Source organism: Zeugodacus cucurbitae, chromosome 3 (genome assembly GCF_028554725.1).
Source record: "Zeugodacus cucurbitae isolate PBARC_wt_2022May chromosome 3, idZeuCucr1.2, whole genome shotgun sequence".
In the NCBI taxonomy this organism is placed as follows: Eukaryota; Metazoa; Arthropoda; class Insecta; order Diptera; family Tephritidae; genus Zeugodacus; species Zeugodacus cucurbitae.
This window is the reverse complement of record NC_071668.1, coordinates 55,115,615-55,136,870: the sequence shown is the minus strand read 5'-3', so window position 1 is coordinate 55,136,870 and position 21,256 is coordinate 55,115,615. Positions and strand designations below refer to the sequence as shown.

The 21,256-nt window shown below is 38.3% G+C and overlaps 1 protein-coding gene across 8 annotated transcripts in view; it reads left to right on the top strand.

Moving 5' to 3' along the window:
- The window catches only part of LOC105212536 (disintegrin and metalloproteinase domain-containing protein 10), a 252,636-nt gene that overhangs the window by 47,589 nt on the left and 183,791 nt on the right, over positions 1-21,256 (top strand). For all 8 annotated transcript variants that reach the window (XR_008470304.1, XR_008470303.1, XR_008470301.1 and 5 more), the window contains one exon: positions 12,275-12,307. Coding sequence is in view for 2 of the 8 variants with exons in the window: in XM_054226837.1 (XP_054082812.1) it covers positions 12,275-12,307 (33 nt within the window). In the remaining 6 variants the exon portion in view is untranslated. The remainder of the gene's footprint in view (positions 1-12,274; positions 12,308-21,256) is intronic.

Here is a 21,256-nt window from a genome sequence, read left to right as displayed (position 1 = left end):
CTACGCCAAATATATATATATCAAAATCAAAAATTATTCGGATCGATTTGAAATTTTAGGAGAATATTTTAAACATACTCTTATTATTAAAAAAGTCAAAAAAACAAAAAAAAAATGGAATTTATCAAACCAACCTAACCCCTTAAGGGGTCAAACCATGTTATGGACTGGAAAATTTGATTTTTCATTGTTTTATCACAAATTGTTTTTTAACATGTCTGGAAGTAAAGTGATCTTTTAAAATTCGAAGTCGGTTTAAATTTAAAGCAGTTAGAAGAAGGAACTGGTGGACGCGCAGAGTTGGCAGCTGGAACTTTACTACTGTGAATAGCTCAAATGAAAAATTATGTAAAACTGTGAAAAATGACACTATGAAATGTCTCAAATATGCATTGCATTACTAATAGCCTGTTGTGATGTGTTCGATTCGCCACTATCTAAAGCTTGATGCAGCTTGACGGTTATTGATTTTAGCCATATATCATATTCGTTAGTTATAATTTTTCAACAACTGTGTGTCATAGTAAAACACCTGCTGATGAATCACTCCTCTTATAATTGACACCGCAGCACTGCCATGGCCTCAGTTTACACATTTTACGCTGCAAATTTCATTAAATGCCCACACGTTCACCGCTTAATTACACTAATAACAAACGAGTAAAATCATGGTAGTATTTAATATACTCGTATATACTCGGTACTTTAATTAACGACAATTTGCAACTCGAAACCAGATCAATGTTTACAGTTTAACGCCAAGCGGGTGTTTGGGCGATCGTGTGAATATTTTCTCAGCTGCCGAGCACGCGAAACACGAAACGCAGATTTTCCCATCGAAGCAAAGCTAGAACACACGATATTTATACATTTATATTTATGGTGTGGCTTTGCTTTGGCTACTCGCCAGCGATAGCCAGTGTGCTGAGCGTAATGAATGAGCCACAGCCAAATAAGTAAATAAATAATGCAGTGAAAACCGGTTACTCAACTACTTAACGGGTGTACTGGAGTGAGGTTATGTGAGCGCATTTTTATTTATTTTCTTAATTTTTACTGTTATTCATGCTGTTTCTTACCTGATACATGTACATACAATATGCCAATGAATACCAGCGTTGTTGTTGTAGTTTCATGTTATAATGTAAACATTACAGTGCTGTAAATAACATGATAAACGTTTGCATTAGCGAAACGAGCGCATGCACACACACACAAATGTTTTTTAGATAAATAAATAAACAAATAGCTATGGGACAGCTAAATCACTAGCTTTGCGAATTGTGAGCGCGTAACGTGTTTGCATTGCAGACAAAACAAAAAAAAAATTAAAAACAACAACAAAAAAGTGAAACAAATACAACAAAAGCTAGTAAGAATAACAAATTGCCGTAGTGAGAAAAACTCACCTAAATAAATAAAATGAGCGTCGCGGTGCGGCGTGCGCGGCGGTGGCCAGCCACTGCTTTTATTGGATTGTCAGACAGCGCGCATAGCGGTCGGACAGGTGTGCGCGACAATGGATTACGAAATTGTAACATAAACACGGTAAAGCAGCTGGCTGCAGCAGAAACCTGATCAAGAATTATAGTGTACAAACACGAGACAGCATTTCGCAATGAGTGCAGTCAGCAAATTTTACTACGAAAGACCACGCTTGATTACGTAAAACGCGCAGGTGGGGAGTGGCGATAAAAATAGAGGCACGTACTTGAAAATAAAGATAATATTTAAAAAATAAATAATTGAATCAAGTCTTTGTATTTTGAAACCAAAACTAGATTTTTTTGTTTCGTAAGGCTCAAGAAGTTGAAGCTTTTGGAATTTTAGCACAGATTCTAGATGAAACACACATTGTTTTGAAACAGAAATTATGTAAATGTTTCTTGAGAATAGTATACTAGAGTTTTGATATACTTAAGGGAACAGTACTTCCTTGGGGGGTTAGGAGGGTTTAAAAATCTCAAAATTTGAAAAATCTTTTTAGTCTTATTAAATAGTACAATATGTTTAATAAATAATCCAAAACAAGTAAGAAAGGGCTAAGTTCGGGTTTAACTCTCGCAAGTTATTTATTTATTATTATTAAAATAACATACAATTCGGCCCATATATTTGGCATAGAGTCCACTAGAATATCGAGAATCAGCCGTGATAATTCCAAGACCGTTTTTACTGATTTTCACCATCTAACTACATCATTACCAAGATTATATGTTCACTTAATTTTGCTAAGATATCTCACATATTAACCGATATATACGCTATAAAGTCCACCGTAAGTTTCCGTATATTAGTATTGACCCGATTTTGCCCAATTTTGGCACAGAGGCATACTATTATAAGGAAAACATATCCGAGGAACTTCTTTCGAAGATCTCTGAGATTCACTGATTACTCAGATTTTGGTTGGGAAAAGCTTTTTTTAGACGCCAAGGAACGTTGGTATGGACGCTAAATTTTCGGAATTTTTAAATAAAAGTTTCACAAAATACTGTTTAAATATGTATTTTTGATATACTGAATTGTTTAAATGAAATGAATGATTGTATATATGTACTAGAGCTCTTGGTATTCGACTAATCGACTAACCGAATTAACCGAATAGGGCATTATTCGAATAATAATATTCGGTTTGCACTATTCGGATAGTCGTCAGTCATCGACTATTCGATTAACCGTTCATTTTCGACTATTCGGTTAACCGTTCGTTGTCGACTATTCGAATAGTGCAAGTTCAGTAATTTTCTTATTTTTATTGAAAAAAGTGAAATATTAAAACTAACAAAAAACTCGCTATTTTTTATGACTGTCATACCAAAACTGTTGTTGTTTCACATGCAAAATTAAAATATGACTGATACAACACTGCGTGGTATGTTTCTTGAGTTCGCTATTCTATACCCCTACCCACTTGCTGCCGAATTTTTTCGGTTTTGTGCGGCATATGCCTAGTACTGCAGTAACCGGTTACTTTTTGGAACCGTTTTTTTTTGGGACACACTTGTGGCAGTGTGGGCGGTTGGTGTGTGGGGCTTTGGGGCATTTTGGGTCAAAACTTCGACGAGTGGGTAGTCGGTTTTCTGTGAAGAAGCGGTTTTTTTGGGTCGGTCAGTGGACGGTTTTGCTCGTGCCCTTCTGCCCCAACACTTCTCAACCGATTTATACCGCACATTGTATGTATATATCTGGAAAATACGGACATATATCTGGAAAATCAAAGGCTTTTAGACTGCAAACAATTTTCATTTATTCGAATAGTGACTGTATAACTAATATGTACCCTTGTTTTCAAAATCTGAAACCACTTAAACCTGATCTGACCGATGGTACGCTACAAAGAAAACTTTCTTCTTCTAGAATACTACTCTTAAAATACTACTACTTCTTGTCTTAGGAGTACTATTAAAGTTTCATAATACGACCGATAAATTAAAGGAAGGACAAAATCGTCTCGCTCCCAACGGCTTTATCAGTTTTGGTTCCCTGTGACTACTTCCCCATTTCGAGGAAAATAATAGGTAAATATAGAAATATAGAGAATTAGTTCTACGGTAAAAAATAAACCAGCTTTCTATAACCTAGTGCTTCCAAGAAGAATATTTCGTACGGCTAAATAAACAGTTTCACTGCTTACTGAGTTGAATATTCCATCAAATTTTGAGTTTAATTTTCTAGAATTAAGAGAACTTTTCATTCCGATTTTGTCAAAAATGTTCCTTTTTAGATAAGATTAACGTAAAATTTTAATTAATTACTAGTTTATCGGAAGTATATTTTTATAAGATTTTTAAGATTTAAGTATGATCTTCGAAATTTATTTTGTAGAAAATATTTTTATGTTGTATCCTCTGTTTCATATAACTAAAAGTTTTTTGTTGAGCCCAATACTAATGAACTGGCTTGCATTTAGACATAGGGTAAAAGTAAAAAAGATTCGAATATTTTTAGTCGCAGTTTGCTCGTTTTCCTATTAATTATTTAACCTTATTTCAGATTAGAGTGTGGTGTGTTTTCTAGGCCTGCATTATCAATTCACCACACTAGTTTACTAGTTGCATAACCTCTTTTAATGCATTAATTTATAATTTTTAATGTATTTTTTATAACTTATTTGCTATTTTTGCCAATTCTTCATGCCACAAAAAGCGTTAATTATCTTAACCGCCTTTCGTTTCGTGGCACGCGTGCACAAGCCGCTGCTGACTCGTTGTAGTTAAGCCTGTCTTAAGCTCTTCAAAGTCGCTTAAATGCAATATGGCATTGAACAATGCGAACAATTGTGTTTACAATAGCAACAACAAAAACGTGTCTATTTCACGAAAATCTCACGTAGTGAGTTGCATTATTTAATTCATCGCTATTATTGGCTGACGTTGTTTTTGTCTCCTTTTATACCGCATTACTGTAAATTTTCACTTTTACTTTTTCGCTTACTGGTTTTCGTGTTTTTCCATTCCGTTTTCTCAGCTCACTTTTACTTATCGCCGGTTGTACGTGTATTTAGTCGACACAGTTTCTTAATTGACTTTGATTACTCATCGCGCGGCTGTACTCATGTGTCTCTATCCCCCTCTCTGTTTCTCTTCTTTATCTCGGTGTACTTTTAGTTCGCTGTGCAAATTTGTATATCACATTATGGAAATTGTTGATGCGATAATTAACTAACAAGATATTTGTTGCAATAGCAGTCAAGTTAGAAAGATAAATGCGCGTTTGTTGTGGGCTGAAAACTATAATTACCTTCGTGATTATTCATACATACATACATTGTGTGTTTAAGTATTTAAAGCGTAAAATGTTTTCTTTGTGTGCATAATAACATCTGCGATATTTTTCAAAAATGTAAATCTTTACATTGTCTTTGACTTTTCTTAGAATTCTTAAAACCCGAGGATGTTGCCAACCGCAAACGATTCAGATATTATAAAGTGGTTATGAATATGAATTGACATCGTCAACATGTTGGTTTACTCAGAAAGTCGAAGGCTTCGTTTAGTTGAAATATTTAGACACGACTTTCTATACTTTAACCATTCGAAGAACCAATGTTGGGCTAATAGATCGATAGAAATAACGAATTAAAAAGAGTTTGTTGATATATGTCAGATGACAGATTATTCTCTCATTATACATACATATAAGCCAAATGGACACTTCCGAGAGAAACTCTGAAACTCACTTTATGGTCCTGAAACATTATAAAATTGGTAGAAATAACAATCATATCCGATCCACTATAGTGTCGAAGCGTTCGAGTCAGTCAGTTGGGATAAGTAAATCTTCATTTTAAATTAGATTTTTCTCGAAACTGTAAATAATCTCTTTATAAAGGTAATTGCCTAAAGGACCACCCTCTATAAACACTGTTTTATACACTCAAGTAAATGTTTAAACGTAAAGCCTAAAAGTGAGAAAGTCGATTAAGCATTTCTTTCTATCCCCGCAAAACTAATACGGCTGTGTAAGTTGACGTTGAGCAACACCAAAAGCTCCGTCATGATTGGGAAGGATCTCTCCGAGCCGTTCGATACCAGACGAGGTTTCAGACAAGGTGACTCACTAACGTGCGACTTCTTTAACTTGATGCTGGAAAAAATTATAAGAGCTGCAGAGCTAAATAGAGAAGGTACAATCTTCTACAAGAGTGTACAGCTCATGGCATACGCCGATGATATTGATATCATCGGAAGCAAAAACCGCGCCGTTAGTTCTGTTTTTTCCCATCTGGATAAAGAAGCGAAGCGAATGGGTCTGGAGGTGAATGAGGACAAGACGAAATATCTCCTGTCATCAAACAAACAGTCAGCGCACTCGCGTCTTGGCTCCCACGTCACTGTTGACAGTCATATCTTTGAAGTTGTAGACAATTTCGTCTACCTGGGAACCAGCATTAACAGCAATAACAATGTCAGCCTGGAAATCCAACGCAGAATCACTCTCGCCAACAGATGCTACTTTGGACTGAGTAGGCAATTGAACAGTAAAGTCCTCTCTCGACGAACCAAAATCAAACTCTACAAGTCGCTTATCATTCCCGTCCTGCTTTATGGTGCAGAAGCGTGGACGATGTCAACATCAGAAGAGACGACACTAGGAGTTTTCGAGAGGAAAATTTTGCGCAAGATTTATGGTCCTCAGAACATTGGCAACGGCGAATACCGCAGACGATGGAATGATGAGCTGGACGATTTATACGACGACATTGACATAGTTCAGCGAATAAAAAGACAGCGGCTACGCTGACTAGGTCATGTTGTCCGAATGGACGAAAACACTCCAGCACTGAAAGTGTTCGATGCAGTAATAGATATAGGATTATATACATATATCGAAATGATCATGGTGACGAGACGAGTAAAAATTCGAATGTCTGTGTCTCCGTCCGTCCGTGCAACGGATAACTTGAGTAAAAATTAAGATATCTTGACGAAACTTGGTACACATGTTCCTTGGAACCGTGAGAGGGTTTCTTTCTAAAAGGGGCCACGCCCACAAAATGGCGAAAACCGAAAACACATATAGTGCCATAACTAAGCCATAAATAAAGCTATGGAAATAAAATTTGGTATGAAGGATCGCACTTTGAGGGGGCATATTTGGATGTAATTTTTTTGGGGAGGTGGGCGTGGCCCCGCCCCCAAATAGGGTTTTTGTACATATCTCGGAAACCAATAGAGCTATGTAAACCAAACTTTCTGCAGTCGTTTTTTTTAGCCACTTCTTAATACAGTCAAAAAATGAAAGAAATCGGATCATAATCACGCCCACCTCCCACAAAGGTTAGGTTGAAAATTACTAAAAGTGGGTTAACTCAATAACGAAAAACGGAGGAAACACTAAATGTCACATAAGAAATGGCAGATGAAAGCTGCATTCAGATTTTTTTTAAAAAATGGAAAATGGCCGTGGCGTCGCCCACTTATGGGTCAAAAACCATATCTCAGGAACTACTCCACCGATTTCAATGAAACTTGGTTTGTAATAGTTTCCTTACATCCCAATGATATGTTGTGAAAATTGGCCAAATCGCTTCACAACCACGCCTACTTCCTATATACCAGAACTTTGAAGACGATCCGAATCGTTTACTTTACAATATATAAAGTAAGCAATAGTGAAGATATCGGTGCAGAACTTTGCACAAATACTATGTTTATAGTGTGGCAGCCCCATTCTAAAAATCGCCGAAATCGGACCATAGGTTTTTAAGGCCCCATATATCGAACACGAGGACCTCGGTGCTTCTAACCTAATATTATGGTTTCCAACTTTCAATGGATTTTATTCAATATATATGACGAATATGTGGGTAAAATTGTGTATTATATAATATAAATAAAGTTAAATAAATAAATTGCGAGAGTATAAAATGTTCGGTTACAGCCGAACTTAGACCTTCCTTACTTGTATTCCTTCACTTTGTTATATATTCATAAAGAACCAATTAAGATAGCGAAATAAAATTTGCACAATACTGTATATGATCTGTGGCATCACTTGTGAAAAATTTGTCGAAATCGGACTATAACTTTTCAATGTCCCGGATATCGAATATGAAGAACTCAGTGCCTTAGGGTAATTTTTCATCGAAAGCGGGTAAATCTCGCAGTTAACTCAATTTAATTCAGGGGAAATCTTTTTCTTCTAATAGTGTGTCTTTGTACCAGAAATGGTTAAAATCGGGTCATATCTTCCCTTAGGTCTCATATATCTAATTATAGGATTTTCAAAAATACGAAGGGCTTAATAGCTTATAATTCGGTTAATATGTGAAATGGGCATATAATCTTATGATGATTTTCGTTATTCTATTGAACTTTATGCCGAATATATGGGTCGAATTGTGTTGTCTTTATAAAATTACATCAATAAATTGCGAGAGTATAAAATGTTCGGTTACACCCGAACTTAGCCCTTCCTTACTTGTTCTATTGGACTTTATGCCGAATATATGGATCAAATTGTGTGTGATCTTAATAAAAATATAGCAATAAATTGCGAGAGTATAAAATGTTCGGTTGCACCCGAACTTAGCATTTCCTTACTTGTTTTCTTAAAAAAAAATTGGGAACCCCGATCATCCTCGATGGATCACCCTTTACAATAATTTTACAAGTTTTCTGCTTCTTGCTTCAGCTCACCTAACAATTGTAAAATAGGCTGCGATTATCTATCGCGTAGTATTTTCTAAAATATTCGAGTTTTTGTTGTTGCCTAGCAGATATTTCATTATTTCCATACTTGCAGATAAGTATGTTTAATTACAAATTCTTGGAAATGATTAACTGCCTGATTAACTGATGACTCGTTGCTATAAACTTCTTATCGGCTGCTTTAAAATATAATTCTGCGTAATTCGCTGATAAGCTACAGCGAAGAATGGGAAACCACAACTTCGTATCTTTTGTGGAATGCACATACTCGTATATCATATATATAATTATAATATATTTATATATTTAATCTCTTATTATTATTATTGCTTACTAAGTCTCATAAAGTTTAAAATAAAGATTTTGCAAACGTGTGCTGAGATACAAAAACAATTACTAAGTCACGTTTGCGCTTCTATCACGTCCGAAGGTGTGTTGTGTCATCGCACAGCTTATCTAATTTCCTGAGACAGCAGACACTTTTGGATACTTTTAGATTTAATGAGCGCAAATTTCATTGAATCACCCATAGAGCATAGAGTGTTAGACATTTAGCGCAGTCAAGCGACAAAGCGGTATGAAAACAAAAAGTACCCAACAACAACAACAAAAGTAATATAAGAACACTAATGCGATACTGGAAAATCACTTCAAAGTCATTTGAATAGTAATTTGTACGTTTGGCAGATCATTTAATGAAATATGAATACATGCAAATGTGTTTAGAGTGCCATTAGTTGTTGTTGCTGTCGACTTTTAGCACTCGTTTTTTGCTCGTTACAACTAAATGGATTTTCCTATTTACATATGATTACACACAAGCTTGATTTTTGCCAGTAAATGCATGTATGTGTGAGTGTGTAGTAGAGAGCGGCCAAGCGCGGAAAGCCACCAAGGCAAGCAACTTATGCATATGCAATCACCTAGTTAGAGTATGTATGTACCCCACCTGCAAGCTGCCACAATGTTGTTGCACGTTGCATAGGTACATATGCAAAACGGAAGTGGAAAAATTAATTTAACAACTGTTTATGTGCTGCCAGCCGCGCCGCGTCGAGGCAAACAAAATAGCTTGTGGTGAGCAAAGCACTTCGAGGGGTGGATTGAAGCATGAAAATCAAACGAATTGAAAACGTCAGTGAATGCATACATAAATGCGCAGCTGAGTTTAAACGTTGGTATCGCGTTGAATATGGTGGAAAAGAGATGATGGAGAGGGTAGTAAATATCTCTGATACTAGGCTGACTGACTGACTGACTGGCAGGTGGACGATGGTATGAAAGGAAAAACTGCAATAGATAGCGAGTTGCGAGAATAACAGCTAACGTACAACAACAACAGTAAAAAATATTCTACAACAACACTAAATCTTGCTTGTAAAGTAGTCAAAGCAAATCAAAACAACGCAGCAAAACAATTATGGAGTAAGTCAGCCGCATGAAACGCAGCTCTTCAACGCCGTCGCTCAGTTGGAGTTGGCTTTGTCCGCTTTGATTTTGCGTTTTCAACGCTTTTCCCGCTTCTGCGTTTAGCTTCTCTTAGCACACGTATCGTTGCAGTTATTACGCCTGATTTGATTGCTTCTGCTTTCAACAGCTAGAGACAAAGTAAAAAATGAAAATTTCCACTGAACTATTTGCTTTCACAGTTTGTCAGTTGTAGTCTGTCTATCACTAGCTGTTGCTAAGCATGCGTATGGAAGTAAGAAAACAAATGCTGCGTATCATTCACGCCGCCGTAGCTTGTAACTTGATAATTGTACACTGATTTGCGGCAATGGTATCGAAATGAAATTGAATTGAAGCTACAACTTGAAAAATGTAGAACAACTTCGAGATAATTGAAAGAGAATTGCGAAATAATATTTTGTCTCACATACCATCTCTTTCAGTTAGTACAACCATCTACTTTTAGTTAGCGAGCTCGTCTTGAATGTCCAGCGAACATCCAGCGAATCCCCATAGTATCAATGTACCTTTACACTCTCCGGAATCTTGAAAATTTTTTATGTATATATTTGAAATCCCAGGTTTAAAATAATTAATTTGTGGGAGTTTCCAGAAATCCCGGTATAACATAAAAAATTTGACAAAGAGCTTTCAATAAGCACATCGATCAAGTGTAGAATATCCGAAGTTGTCTTTTGTATCTCAACTCCCTTTTGGATCATCTAATAATTTATGTTAGGTTAGCCTGGTAGGCCAATGATGCCTGTGCTTGAGGCGAATTTTGAAAGGTTATGTGGTTTTTCTAACGTTACCTCTTCCAGATTCTGCTATTGTGAAGTCCCAAATACTGGAGCCTTTGCCTTGACAATGCAGGACAAACGCACAAGAGAGACTCCATGGTTTTTCTGACCAGTGAGAATTCCAACCATGCTCCTACAGTCCCTTTTATCGAGCGACATTAGAAATTTTGGATATTTCCTGTATACCGCTTAGCACATGGCTTTAGCCGTTTTGCAACCCGTTATATTTTTCCAAAGCGTTATGACCGTCCTTGGCATGCTCCTGTTTAGATCATCGTATAGATTATTCATGGCTTTGCCAATGGTGGTCCGAAAGTTTCGGGTTGAGAGTTGTACACTACTCTTGGCCTGGTACCGAGTTGAAGTGTAGCCACTTGTTCCTGGCAATACCGTCTTCTGGCCGAGCTGTGAAACGAGGTTATTGCCTTGATTGCTGCTTGACTGTCCACGTAGAAATTAACTGTAGAGTATCCAGCTGTTGTATTGGAGGCTAGCTCTGCGGTTTTCCCAATAGCAAACACCTCCGCTTGAAATACACAGTGATTCGACAGTGTAATAATTTATATTTAAATAATTTGTATAAGCCTGCCTTGCAGTATATCCAGGGGCCTACTCCATAACCCATTTTCGATCCATTCGTCGAGATGTTTTCCCAATTGAAAAATGAGATCAAGTAGTCAGTACCAGCTAGACCGCTTTTCCCACCGATCATTGTCCAAAGGTTCTTTATGAAAATTGTGCTGCCGCCGATAGTCGTTCTGCCGATTTTGATCATCTAATAAAAGGGCATAAACTGCTTTATATGGTGTATTTGGTAGAGATAAGAGTTTTGTTTGTTGGTGTATATGCCTGGTGACTGATTCCAGGGTTATGTCGATCGTCAGCGTTTTGTCCAATATTAGTAAAGGTGCATGAAATTGGAGAATATTTATTATACGGTTTAACACGGAAGATGTCATATTGTCATATTATATTATACTATGTGAAATTATCAAACTAACAGAAATGAAGAGATAAATTAGATTGTAACTGTGATAGATTAGCGAAGTCGAGAACAAAAGTTTGACCGTTCCTCATCAATAGAATTGCTCCAAAACCGATGTAGAATTAAGAAGATGATATCTTTTATAACCTAGTACCTTGACCGCGATGATCTTCTCGTAGTTTTGGTCAACCATTTTCTGCCAGGATTGGGCCTTTCATACGTTTACCTATAAGGAAATATAGAATGGTTTCTGAGAGGAAGAAACATAAAATTGCTCATCTTTTCATCTAGCGACTGCAATATCTTATATATCCACAAAGACTTCTCAGAAGAGTTTCCGGAACGAAATGTCACCTTTAATGTGAAAACCACAAAATATCGCGAATAATTGAGGTCTTCTTAGAAGAGCGGTCGTCGTTGTTTTTTTAAACGATGATACGTAATTCTCTAGATTTCACTGTAACATAGTTATTATTTAACATTAAATTCGCGCAATTTTAAAGTGCTCCATAGTTAAATGAACTCTCCACAAGTGCTCCCACAGATAACCAAGTACATAGTTTCCACAGTCAAATCGACTCTGCAAAAGTTTACACTTAAGTCCGCAGCCACACTTGGCGGGTCATAATTCATTTCAAGTGTATTGCAAACTTTACCAACACAGATTTAATTAATTTAAGAGTGTCTTTCCGCTTACCAAACCGCGCAACCCAACTTTTATTTCTCTATTAGATAATATATAATGGTATTTTTCTATAATTAATGATTGCGAGAGGTGTTGCGGAAATTTGCGCACGCGGCCACAACTCCCGCAACACACCACATAACAACAAAAAACATTAATTTAACTAATTCTCGTTTTTCTTTTGCTGCTTTAATTTCAGGCTACGCAAAAGACATTTCCGGAATTGAAAGAGGTAAGTTTTGTCGAATGAATGAATGAACGGAGGAGTGAATGAATGAATCCATTGCGCTCGCAGCGTTTTAGCGCAATGAAAGCGGCAAGGGAATATAAAAAATATAAAGACAACAAAAATCGACTGCAAAACTAAACTCAAATGAATGAGAAAAATAAATGCGGGCGTATGCTACAAATACAGACACCCCTACGTGGAAACCGCAACTCATTCAAAGAAAAATAAAATAAAAATCAAAGATGATTTTGTGGCATGAAAAATAGTTGGAGCAAAAATGTGAAAAGCAAAAGTAAATGAGAAAATATGAGCAACTTAATGGTGGAGGCGATGTGGACGAAAATGCCAAATGAAAAAATAATATTAAAATCTAAATGTAGGCACTCAGACAGACGCACGCGTTACGTTTGCCACAAATATATATACATATATATAAATGTGTGTATGTCTGCACAATTGGCAAAAGGATAAAGACCTTTTCAACGTCAACAGCGCGGCGTGCACCACTTCAGCCGGCTGAGTCGCTCTTCTTACCAAATAAAAAGCTGGCAAACTATTTTCACCCACTCATACCGCCATCTAAGCGCTGCACATCAGCTGGGTGTCCGTTATTTTTTCTTATTCTGTGTATTACCCATTTTCGCCTCTTCACATTTGCACATTTTCGCATTTTCTCAGCTCGTTCAGTTTTTCATTTCTATGCATTCTCGTGCGCATTTATTTGCCACCATTCCAGTTTTGCCTGCTGGCGTGCCAGTTCAGTTAGCGTTGGCAAAACTTTTACTATTTACTCGTTCACAGCAAGTTTTCTACGTTTTCGCCTGCCGTCGCGACCCCGTCACGTCATCGCCAAACCCGGAAAATATGTAAGCGGCCGCGCGTCTCTGTAAAAACCAGTGCAATTTATAATAAGCACTCTGCGCCTCGATTCCTCTCTCCGCGCCATGCTATTTTCAACTAGCTCACAGTCGCCGCTGGCGTTCGCGTGACATGCATACGGCTACTGCAACTCATTTGCTAGTAGATTCTTACCTCGCCTGCTTGGCGGTCTCCAGGCGCACTTTTACATCGTCCCTTGCCTTGTTGCGCCGCGCCTGTGCGTGATTCGTACATGTTGTTGGCATTGCCGCGTGCTGCATATCCATTGCATTGGTACACATTGGGCCGCCGCGTCGTGCTCTTTCGCTGGCTCAACTTGCATTGGCACTGCGGTTACCGTTCTGTGTTTTCCGCAACAGTTCTACAGCCTGTAAAGCTCCAGTATTTGCTGTAACGCCAGTTGGGATACTTAAGAATGGCCAGCGGGTATTTTTGCAGTGCCATTCGTGGTCCACTATGTGTACCCGCAAACCTTTGTCTGCGCTCCGGTTTCTCAATACTTCTTATTAGCTTACCACAGTTTCAAGCTTTCAATTTGAGCTTATGAATTTCCAATATCCACAGCCTCAACTGAAATCACAGCGCGCCTACTCTCATTCACATGCCCATCGCTGTCTGTCTCAGCGTCCAACTCCTCTGACCTTTTTTATATTGCCTCAGTGCCGTTCAGTCTTCCCGTTTTTGTTATGGTTGTTATAACAAAATAACTGTATTTTTATTGCGTTTTGTTGGGCCGTTGACATGTTGTATATACGTGCCGTCGGCAGACGTCTGCCGGCTATGCCGAGTTGTCTCCGTACTCTTTTCGCCATAACAAAAAAGATCACCGGAAGTTAGTCTCGAAAATCGATTTCTCATTGTTCAATCTGTAAACAAATAGCAATAAACTTAGGGTTTAGTAAATTTTGCCTGTGGCTTTGGCGGTAAGTTCATGGCCACATGAGTTGTGTTACATGCACACACAACTCAAGCTCAAAAAGGAATGAAAAACTTTTATGTGATTTCAGAAATTTAAAAACTCCACACTACCCAATTGTTACTATATTATTTACAATGTTGAATTTGAGTAACTGGTATGATGGAATATCTCTCTGTTTGACCCTGTTCAACTAAGCTATTAAGATCGTGATTTATTCAATAATTTCCGGTATTTAATGTCAAAATTTTTGTAAACATTAATATAGATACTTCTTAAAAAGGTTCGTAATGACACCTCGTTTATCACATAACGATACTCAGATAAAGCAGTTGAAATCTGCTTTAAAAACTTAGACAATAAGAGTGGATCTGATAGTCTCTGGCCAGTCATACTGTTTAGGCCTCTGGAGAACTATTTTCAGTTGAAATTTTTAATTTAATATTTTTGAAAAGTTATTTAAAATTATCGATCGAAGATATATTCGATCACTTGAACTGCTTCCCTGGATTACTGTGTTGCGGAGCCTAATCCTCGCAGCTTCTTCTCTGTCTGCAATCCTAAGTTCAGAGGGAAAGTTGGAGGAGAAATCTTCTGCAAGGAGCTTCGCGTCAAGAGTTTGTGGAGGGAACTCTTCTCCAGCCTGCTGAATGGCAGTGAAAGTACAACACCAGGAGATGGCGAACCCGATCCCCCAATCGACGACGATGGAGCAGATGTTCCATTGCCCGACCGTGAAGAAATTCGAATAGCAATTACCCGCTTGAAGAACAATAAGGCGGCGGGGGCCGATGGACTACCGGCCGAGCTATTCAAATACGGCGGCGAAGAGCTGATAAGGTGCATGCATCAGCTTCTTTGCAGAATATGGTCGGAAGAAAGCATGCCTGACGATTGGAATCTCAGTGTACTCTGCCCAATACACAAAAAGGGAGACCCCACAATTTGCGCCAACTACCGTGAGATAAGCCTCCTCAACATCACGTATAAGATTCTGTCGAGCGTACTGTGTGAAAGGCTAATAAAGGCTAAGACCCACCGTCAACAAACTGATTGGACCTTATCAGTGTGGCTTTAGACCTGGAAAATCAACAACAGACCAGATATTCACCATGCTCCAAATTTTGGACACACACCATCTCTTTGTCGACTTTAAAGCTACTTTCGACATCACGAAAAGGAGCTGCCGCAAAAACGCAAAACTAATACGGCTGCGTAAGCTGACGTTGAGCAACACCAAAGCTCCGTCAGGATCGGGAAGGACCTCTCCGAGCCGTTCGATACCAGACGAGGTTTCAGACAAGGCGACTCACTCTCGCGTGATTTCTTTAACCTGATGCTGGAGAAAATAATACGAGCTACAGAGCTAAATAGAGAAGGTACAATCTTCTATAAGAGTGTACTGCTACTGGCGTACGCCGATGATATCGATATCGTTGGAAACAACACGCGCGCCGTTAGTTCTGCTTTTTCCAGACTGGATAAGGAAGCGAAGCGTATGGGTCTGGTGGTGAACGAGGACAAGACGAAATATCTCCTGTCGTCAAACAAACAGTCAGCGCATTCGCGTCTTGGCTCCCACGTCACTGTTGACAGTCATAACTTTGAAGTTGTAGATAATTTCGTCTATCTGGGAACCAGCATTAACAGCAATATAATGAGCTGTATGTGTTATTCGACGACATAGACATAGTCCAGCGAATAAAAAACAGCGGCTACGCTGGCTAGGTCATGTTGTTCGAATGGATGAAAGTGCTCCAGCTCTGAAAGTATTCGATGCAGTACCCGCTGATGGAAGCCGAGGAAGAGGGAGACCTCCACTCCGATGGAAGGACCAGGTGGAGAGGGACCTGGCATCGCTTGGTATAACCAGTTGGCGCCAAACTGCCAGAAGGAGGGATACGTGGCGCGCTGTTGTGGACTCGGCTATAACCGCGTAAGCGGTGTCTACGCCAGCCAAGAAGAAGAAGATTAGCATTTCGTGGTTCATTGTGCAATCTCCGCTTAATAGTTGTGTGGCCGGTTAAATGCGCCGCAGGCAATTGTTGAATTGAACTCTATGAATGATAACGGCAATAATTACTGAGTTGTTTTTTCAATAAGAATTATAATGTGAAATAAAGAAAATATGAAATAATAAAAAGTGTGTAGTTCAGAGTAATTTGCATAATTACTATTTCTTTTAAATAAATGATTTAATTTTTTAAAGCGCTCGCTTGCAAATACATTGAAGTACAACAGTAATTACCATTTGAGTACATGTCCCACATCACTATGCGGCGGACCCATCAACTCCCAACAACTTCGACCGCAAATGAAACGCAGCAAATTTTTCTTTTTTGCCACCATAAAGAGCGAACACAAAAACTGCGCAATAACTGCCATTTGAATGAGTTTTTTGTTGTTTTGCGGCTGCCATTTAGCTTTTGTAATGTACACGGCGTATACGTAACATTTTACTACTACTGCCGCGAGTGTGTAAAAAGACTTTGCTGTATAACCGAGTCGATATTTTAATACACTGTTTGTTTGTTTTTGTTGTTGTGAACTTTTTACGCTTTTGTTTCGTGCCGTTACGTTGTCCAATCATATCCGATTTTGTATGTCTATGCTTTGTTTTTGCCGTTTTTCTGTGTTTTTGTTGTTTTAGTTGAAGTGTTTTTGTTTTGCTTTTGTTCTTTATATTTTTGTTGTTGTTATATAATTTTTTTTTTGTATTTTCTTTTGTTTCTGGCTATGTTGTTTTTGCTCTCCTGGAGTTGTGCTGTTCATTTTGCAATTTTCATCTCAATAACTATACGCTCATTTGCGCTGTCTGATGGCTTCAAGGGATATTCATATCCGTTGTCTTTACCGGATGTGCTGCCATGTTATTGTATATACAATATTTTTCTTTGTTTTCGTCTCGATATCAGTGATGCACGCGCATTGTACCAACGTACCGTTAATTCGTATGGACGCCACAGTGCAGTCGGTGACTGCCAGAAGTGCTTGTGGCATCAACTACTGGTCTGCCTGGTCGCTCTGATAAGACTAGCCTTTACAGGGTGCTCCAGCAAGTAATTTCTTGTATTGAAATTTAAACATAATCTTAAAACGATTCCAGTTATTCGTTGACCAATATTTCATTAATTTTCTACCTCGCTTGGTTTCGAACTTGATCTTAAACCCTCGTGCCAGTTTCTGGCTCCATTTCGAAACAGATGCCTCGGTGGTCTTCTTAAGAGTTCTTTATTCAATAATTAATTTAAAATCAGACCTCTAAGACATTCCACAATAACGAACTATGACGGCAAAAGAGGTGGGAGCTTGACAATTTCTGAAGAAATTGAACATTACATTTGACCAATTTGCCGATACGATCCATACGATCGTGGGGACCGTTAACGTGGACCACGTGCAAATCAGTTTTGTGTACTTTTTTGCAAAAAAAAAAAAAAACAGTTGGAAACGGAGCGGTTGTTACCTTAGCTCGGTTCAAACTTCCTTCATTAAACCCACAGTTAGGACTCCGGTGGTTTTGTCAGATCGACGAGAACCCTTAATTATGGACTACTATCACGCACTTATTTACAAAAAAAAATCAGTTGAAAAACGCATCTTTGTTACTTAGCATCTTAACATCATCATGTTAACGCATCTTATTACTGTCTGGTGGAGTCTACAACGAATCTGAGTTGGAAGGCATACAACATCAATTTCTTGTCAAGATTCCCTTACAAACACATCAAGAAGAACCACCCTTTACTTGTTGCAGCTTGAATTCGACTGACTGCCTGACAGGCTGACTGCCGGACTGTCGGTCTGATTCCTGGAATGCCGGGAATTTTGCGCTTTTTATATTATTCGCTTTTCTTCGTTATTCGCCGTTTCATACTTTGTTTGCTAGTGCAATGTGGTCGCTACTATGTGTAAGTATTAATGCGCTCCCTACTTTGATGGCAGAAAACAATGACACCAGCAATGAGATTTTGGGGATTTCTTGCAGTTCTATTTATTCGCCTGCTTCGTGTCGACTTTTTTATTACTTTCGTTTTGCTTATTCCCGCCAAGCAGCTCACCAAAGATAAACTACATTGAAAAATCCGACAAACTGACAGACGGGAACGGAGAACTTATTGGGTGGGAGGGTGTAGCGAAGATCGTTGGAGATGAATGAACGAGTTGCAACCATGAGTTTTAATATATAAATTTTTGCTTTAAACTAAAATCCCCTTGACGTAGTTTATGCTCTTGGGTGTAGGGATTTCGGCTTTCTTGTCTCCAGCTTTGCTTTGTAGTCGTAAATAAAACACTCGAACGCTTGTAAGCCAAAGCTAAAGATGACGATGAGTATGGCGCCCGCAAACGGATGTATGTCCAATGGTTTAAGTAGTAAATTTCTGTTGGATTTAATTATTCTTTTGTATTATAGCATATACCGTTATATATTTCGTATAGTGGCATGCAAGGAGTTTAAGTAATATTACCGTCTGAGTGAGTGAAGGGCGGTGTTTGGGGGCGGGTTTACAAGATTGTTGCATGACAGCTCAAATAATTGCTTATTGTGTACAATGCTAGTCAGTTGGGAACCCGAAAATTGCAGTTGTCTATTACAAGATGCTGCCATGGTTCTACATTGTAGAAATATTGCAGTGAATTAAAGTGTAAAGTTTTGACGGTAAAATAATCACTACAAAAGCGGAACGGAAAAGCCACGCACTTATAAGAGTAAAAAGTTGTAAGTAATCAAATCAAGGGCTTCAGATTGAGCTAGTTGACAACTTATACATTTTAATTAGATTTTCGATGCATATCGTCTATATTCGGGCGCGTGGACCCACCTCCCCTGCAGGACCCTGAAAGTCTAGTGTTCGAACTATTAATCGTTCTTGGCATCGGCATCGGCCAAAAATCATGGGAAGTGTTTTAAAAATGGTGTTATTATGCCGGAGAACTTCGTGAACTAGACCTATTATCTATTGACGAAGCCAATTCTGGTCAACACGTCTAAAATACTTCCGATACTGCTGGACTTAAAAAGAACGACTTACCATCCTCTTATCATTTCCTCTGTTACTTCTATTTCCCCGTCTTTCAGATCTCTAACAGTCCTACTTATCAATAATATAATTCGGCGAATGTTAAAACCGTATAGTTTCAAAGTTCGGTACCAATTAATCTCATCTAATTTAATCGAAACATTCAATGATTTCAGAATTTATAATACACATTCTTATTTTTAATGAGAACACAGTTCTAACGTAAAGTTAAGACGACCTCAGATAAGTGAGCTCATAAGACCTTTTTTTGTGTTAAGATATTCCTTCATTAGTTTCTTTGGGATATCAGTCTACGCAAAAACTCAAAGAACAATTAATAACTGACTTCATGTCGTCATACCGATTTGGGAATCCTTAGCTGGATAGAAATGTGTCCATTTTGGTTACGTAGACCCAACTTTTGCAAATTGCTGGCCCTCCACATGACTTACGCGAAATCATGATCGGTAGTGGAGAGTGAATTTTTCGCCTACAACAACACATAGTGTCTATTGGGCTACTTATTATTAATGGATATAAATTTCGATGTAATTTTCTTTGTTTCTGAACTATCTTCGACTTTTCCTAGAGGGTCTTAACATAAGTAGTAGGTCGCAATAGTATTATAGCTTAATGTATATATATGTGAGTACTTTGAAATAGTTGTTGACAATGCCGAGGAAGCTAGATGAGTTATCGTTATTGACAACTGCTTATGAGGTTCCCTCTCAATCCATAAGGATAAGAAATAATTTTGTAGAGACAACATATTTATTGTTTACTGATATTATTGTCATCACTATTGAAACTATCGTTATGTTTGTTGAAATTGCTGTTGCCGTTCTGAGCTGTTCAGTAAACCTCTCTCACATGTAATATGTGCCAACACAGTTCAGTTGCATTGGTGCGTGATAGAGATATGGAACAATTGTGGTTGCATTTAAATATGTTTAGGTATGTGAGACATTCTTTTGTCAAGCTGACTGACTGACTAACAGGCTGACTGTTGGTCAAGCTGAACTATGCTCTGACAATCTATTCTGAATTGTCGGAATTGTTTAGTATTATTATTAGTAATAATTATAAACCATAAATAATTCGAAAGCATGCATTCTTCATTCGTCAGTAGTTTGTTTTGAAGGAACAATTTGATTTGTGTAAAAATATATGTATGTATGTGTATATATTTGTCGCTTTTCACTTGTTCTTTCCAACGGTACGTCATTCCATTCGGACAACTTGACCTAGCCAGCGTAGTCGGTGTTTTTTATACGCTTAACTATGTCTATGTCGTCGTATAACTTGTACAGCTCATCGTTCCATCGTCTGCGATATTTGCCGTGCCAATGTTTAAAGGTCTATAAATCTTCCGCACAATCTTTCTCTCGAAAACTTCTACTGTCGTTTCACCTGATGTCGTCCACACTTCTGCACTATAAAGCAGGAGGGAAATGATGAACGATTTGTAGTGTCTGGAGTTTTAATTCTTCGAGAGACGACTTTATCAGAAGTGAGGTTTCTCATCCGGGGCTATGTTTGATCTTTCATTGGATGATTACAGGGCTACGCACAATAACAGGGCTTGCCTCCTCATTTTAGCTCGCCTCCAAACGGCTTTTTGTTGGCTATCCACAGGATACTTGGTCTAAAACCGCCAGTCAGTCAGTCAGTCAGAAACTTTTTTCACTTGCGGGAACTTCTACACATGACTCCATCCCACAGAGCTGCGTCCAAGTAATGAGCTCGAGTTGCTGCAAGTCAGCTAAACTTATGAAGTATTCATCTTTATAAGATCGTGCTACTCTCTTCTTCTCCTTGAATAGTTGATGTGTGCGGCAACTTATCCGTATGATGAGTAATCACTACAGCTTAGTAAAAATTCCAATTGTTCTGCTTGTCTTCTAGATTATGATGTGCCAGAAAATTGTTTCTACACCGTTTTACAGAGTATTACGTGTAAAATGCAGTATTGAGAGATGAACAGCGTCGAAAATATTGTTTTTCTGCACTGAGAAATTGCTGAACAGCAACTGAGCCGCGTACTGACCGGTCGAGCTGCTCTCTGACTTCCTTCTGTTACGGCTCGTATCTTAATGTTAAGGTTGTCCATTTTTCTGCCAGAAAAAGACTCAGTGG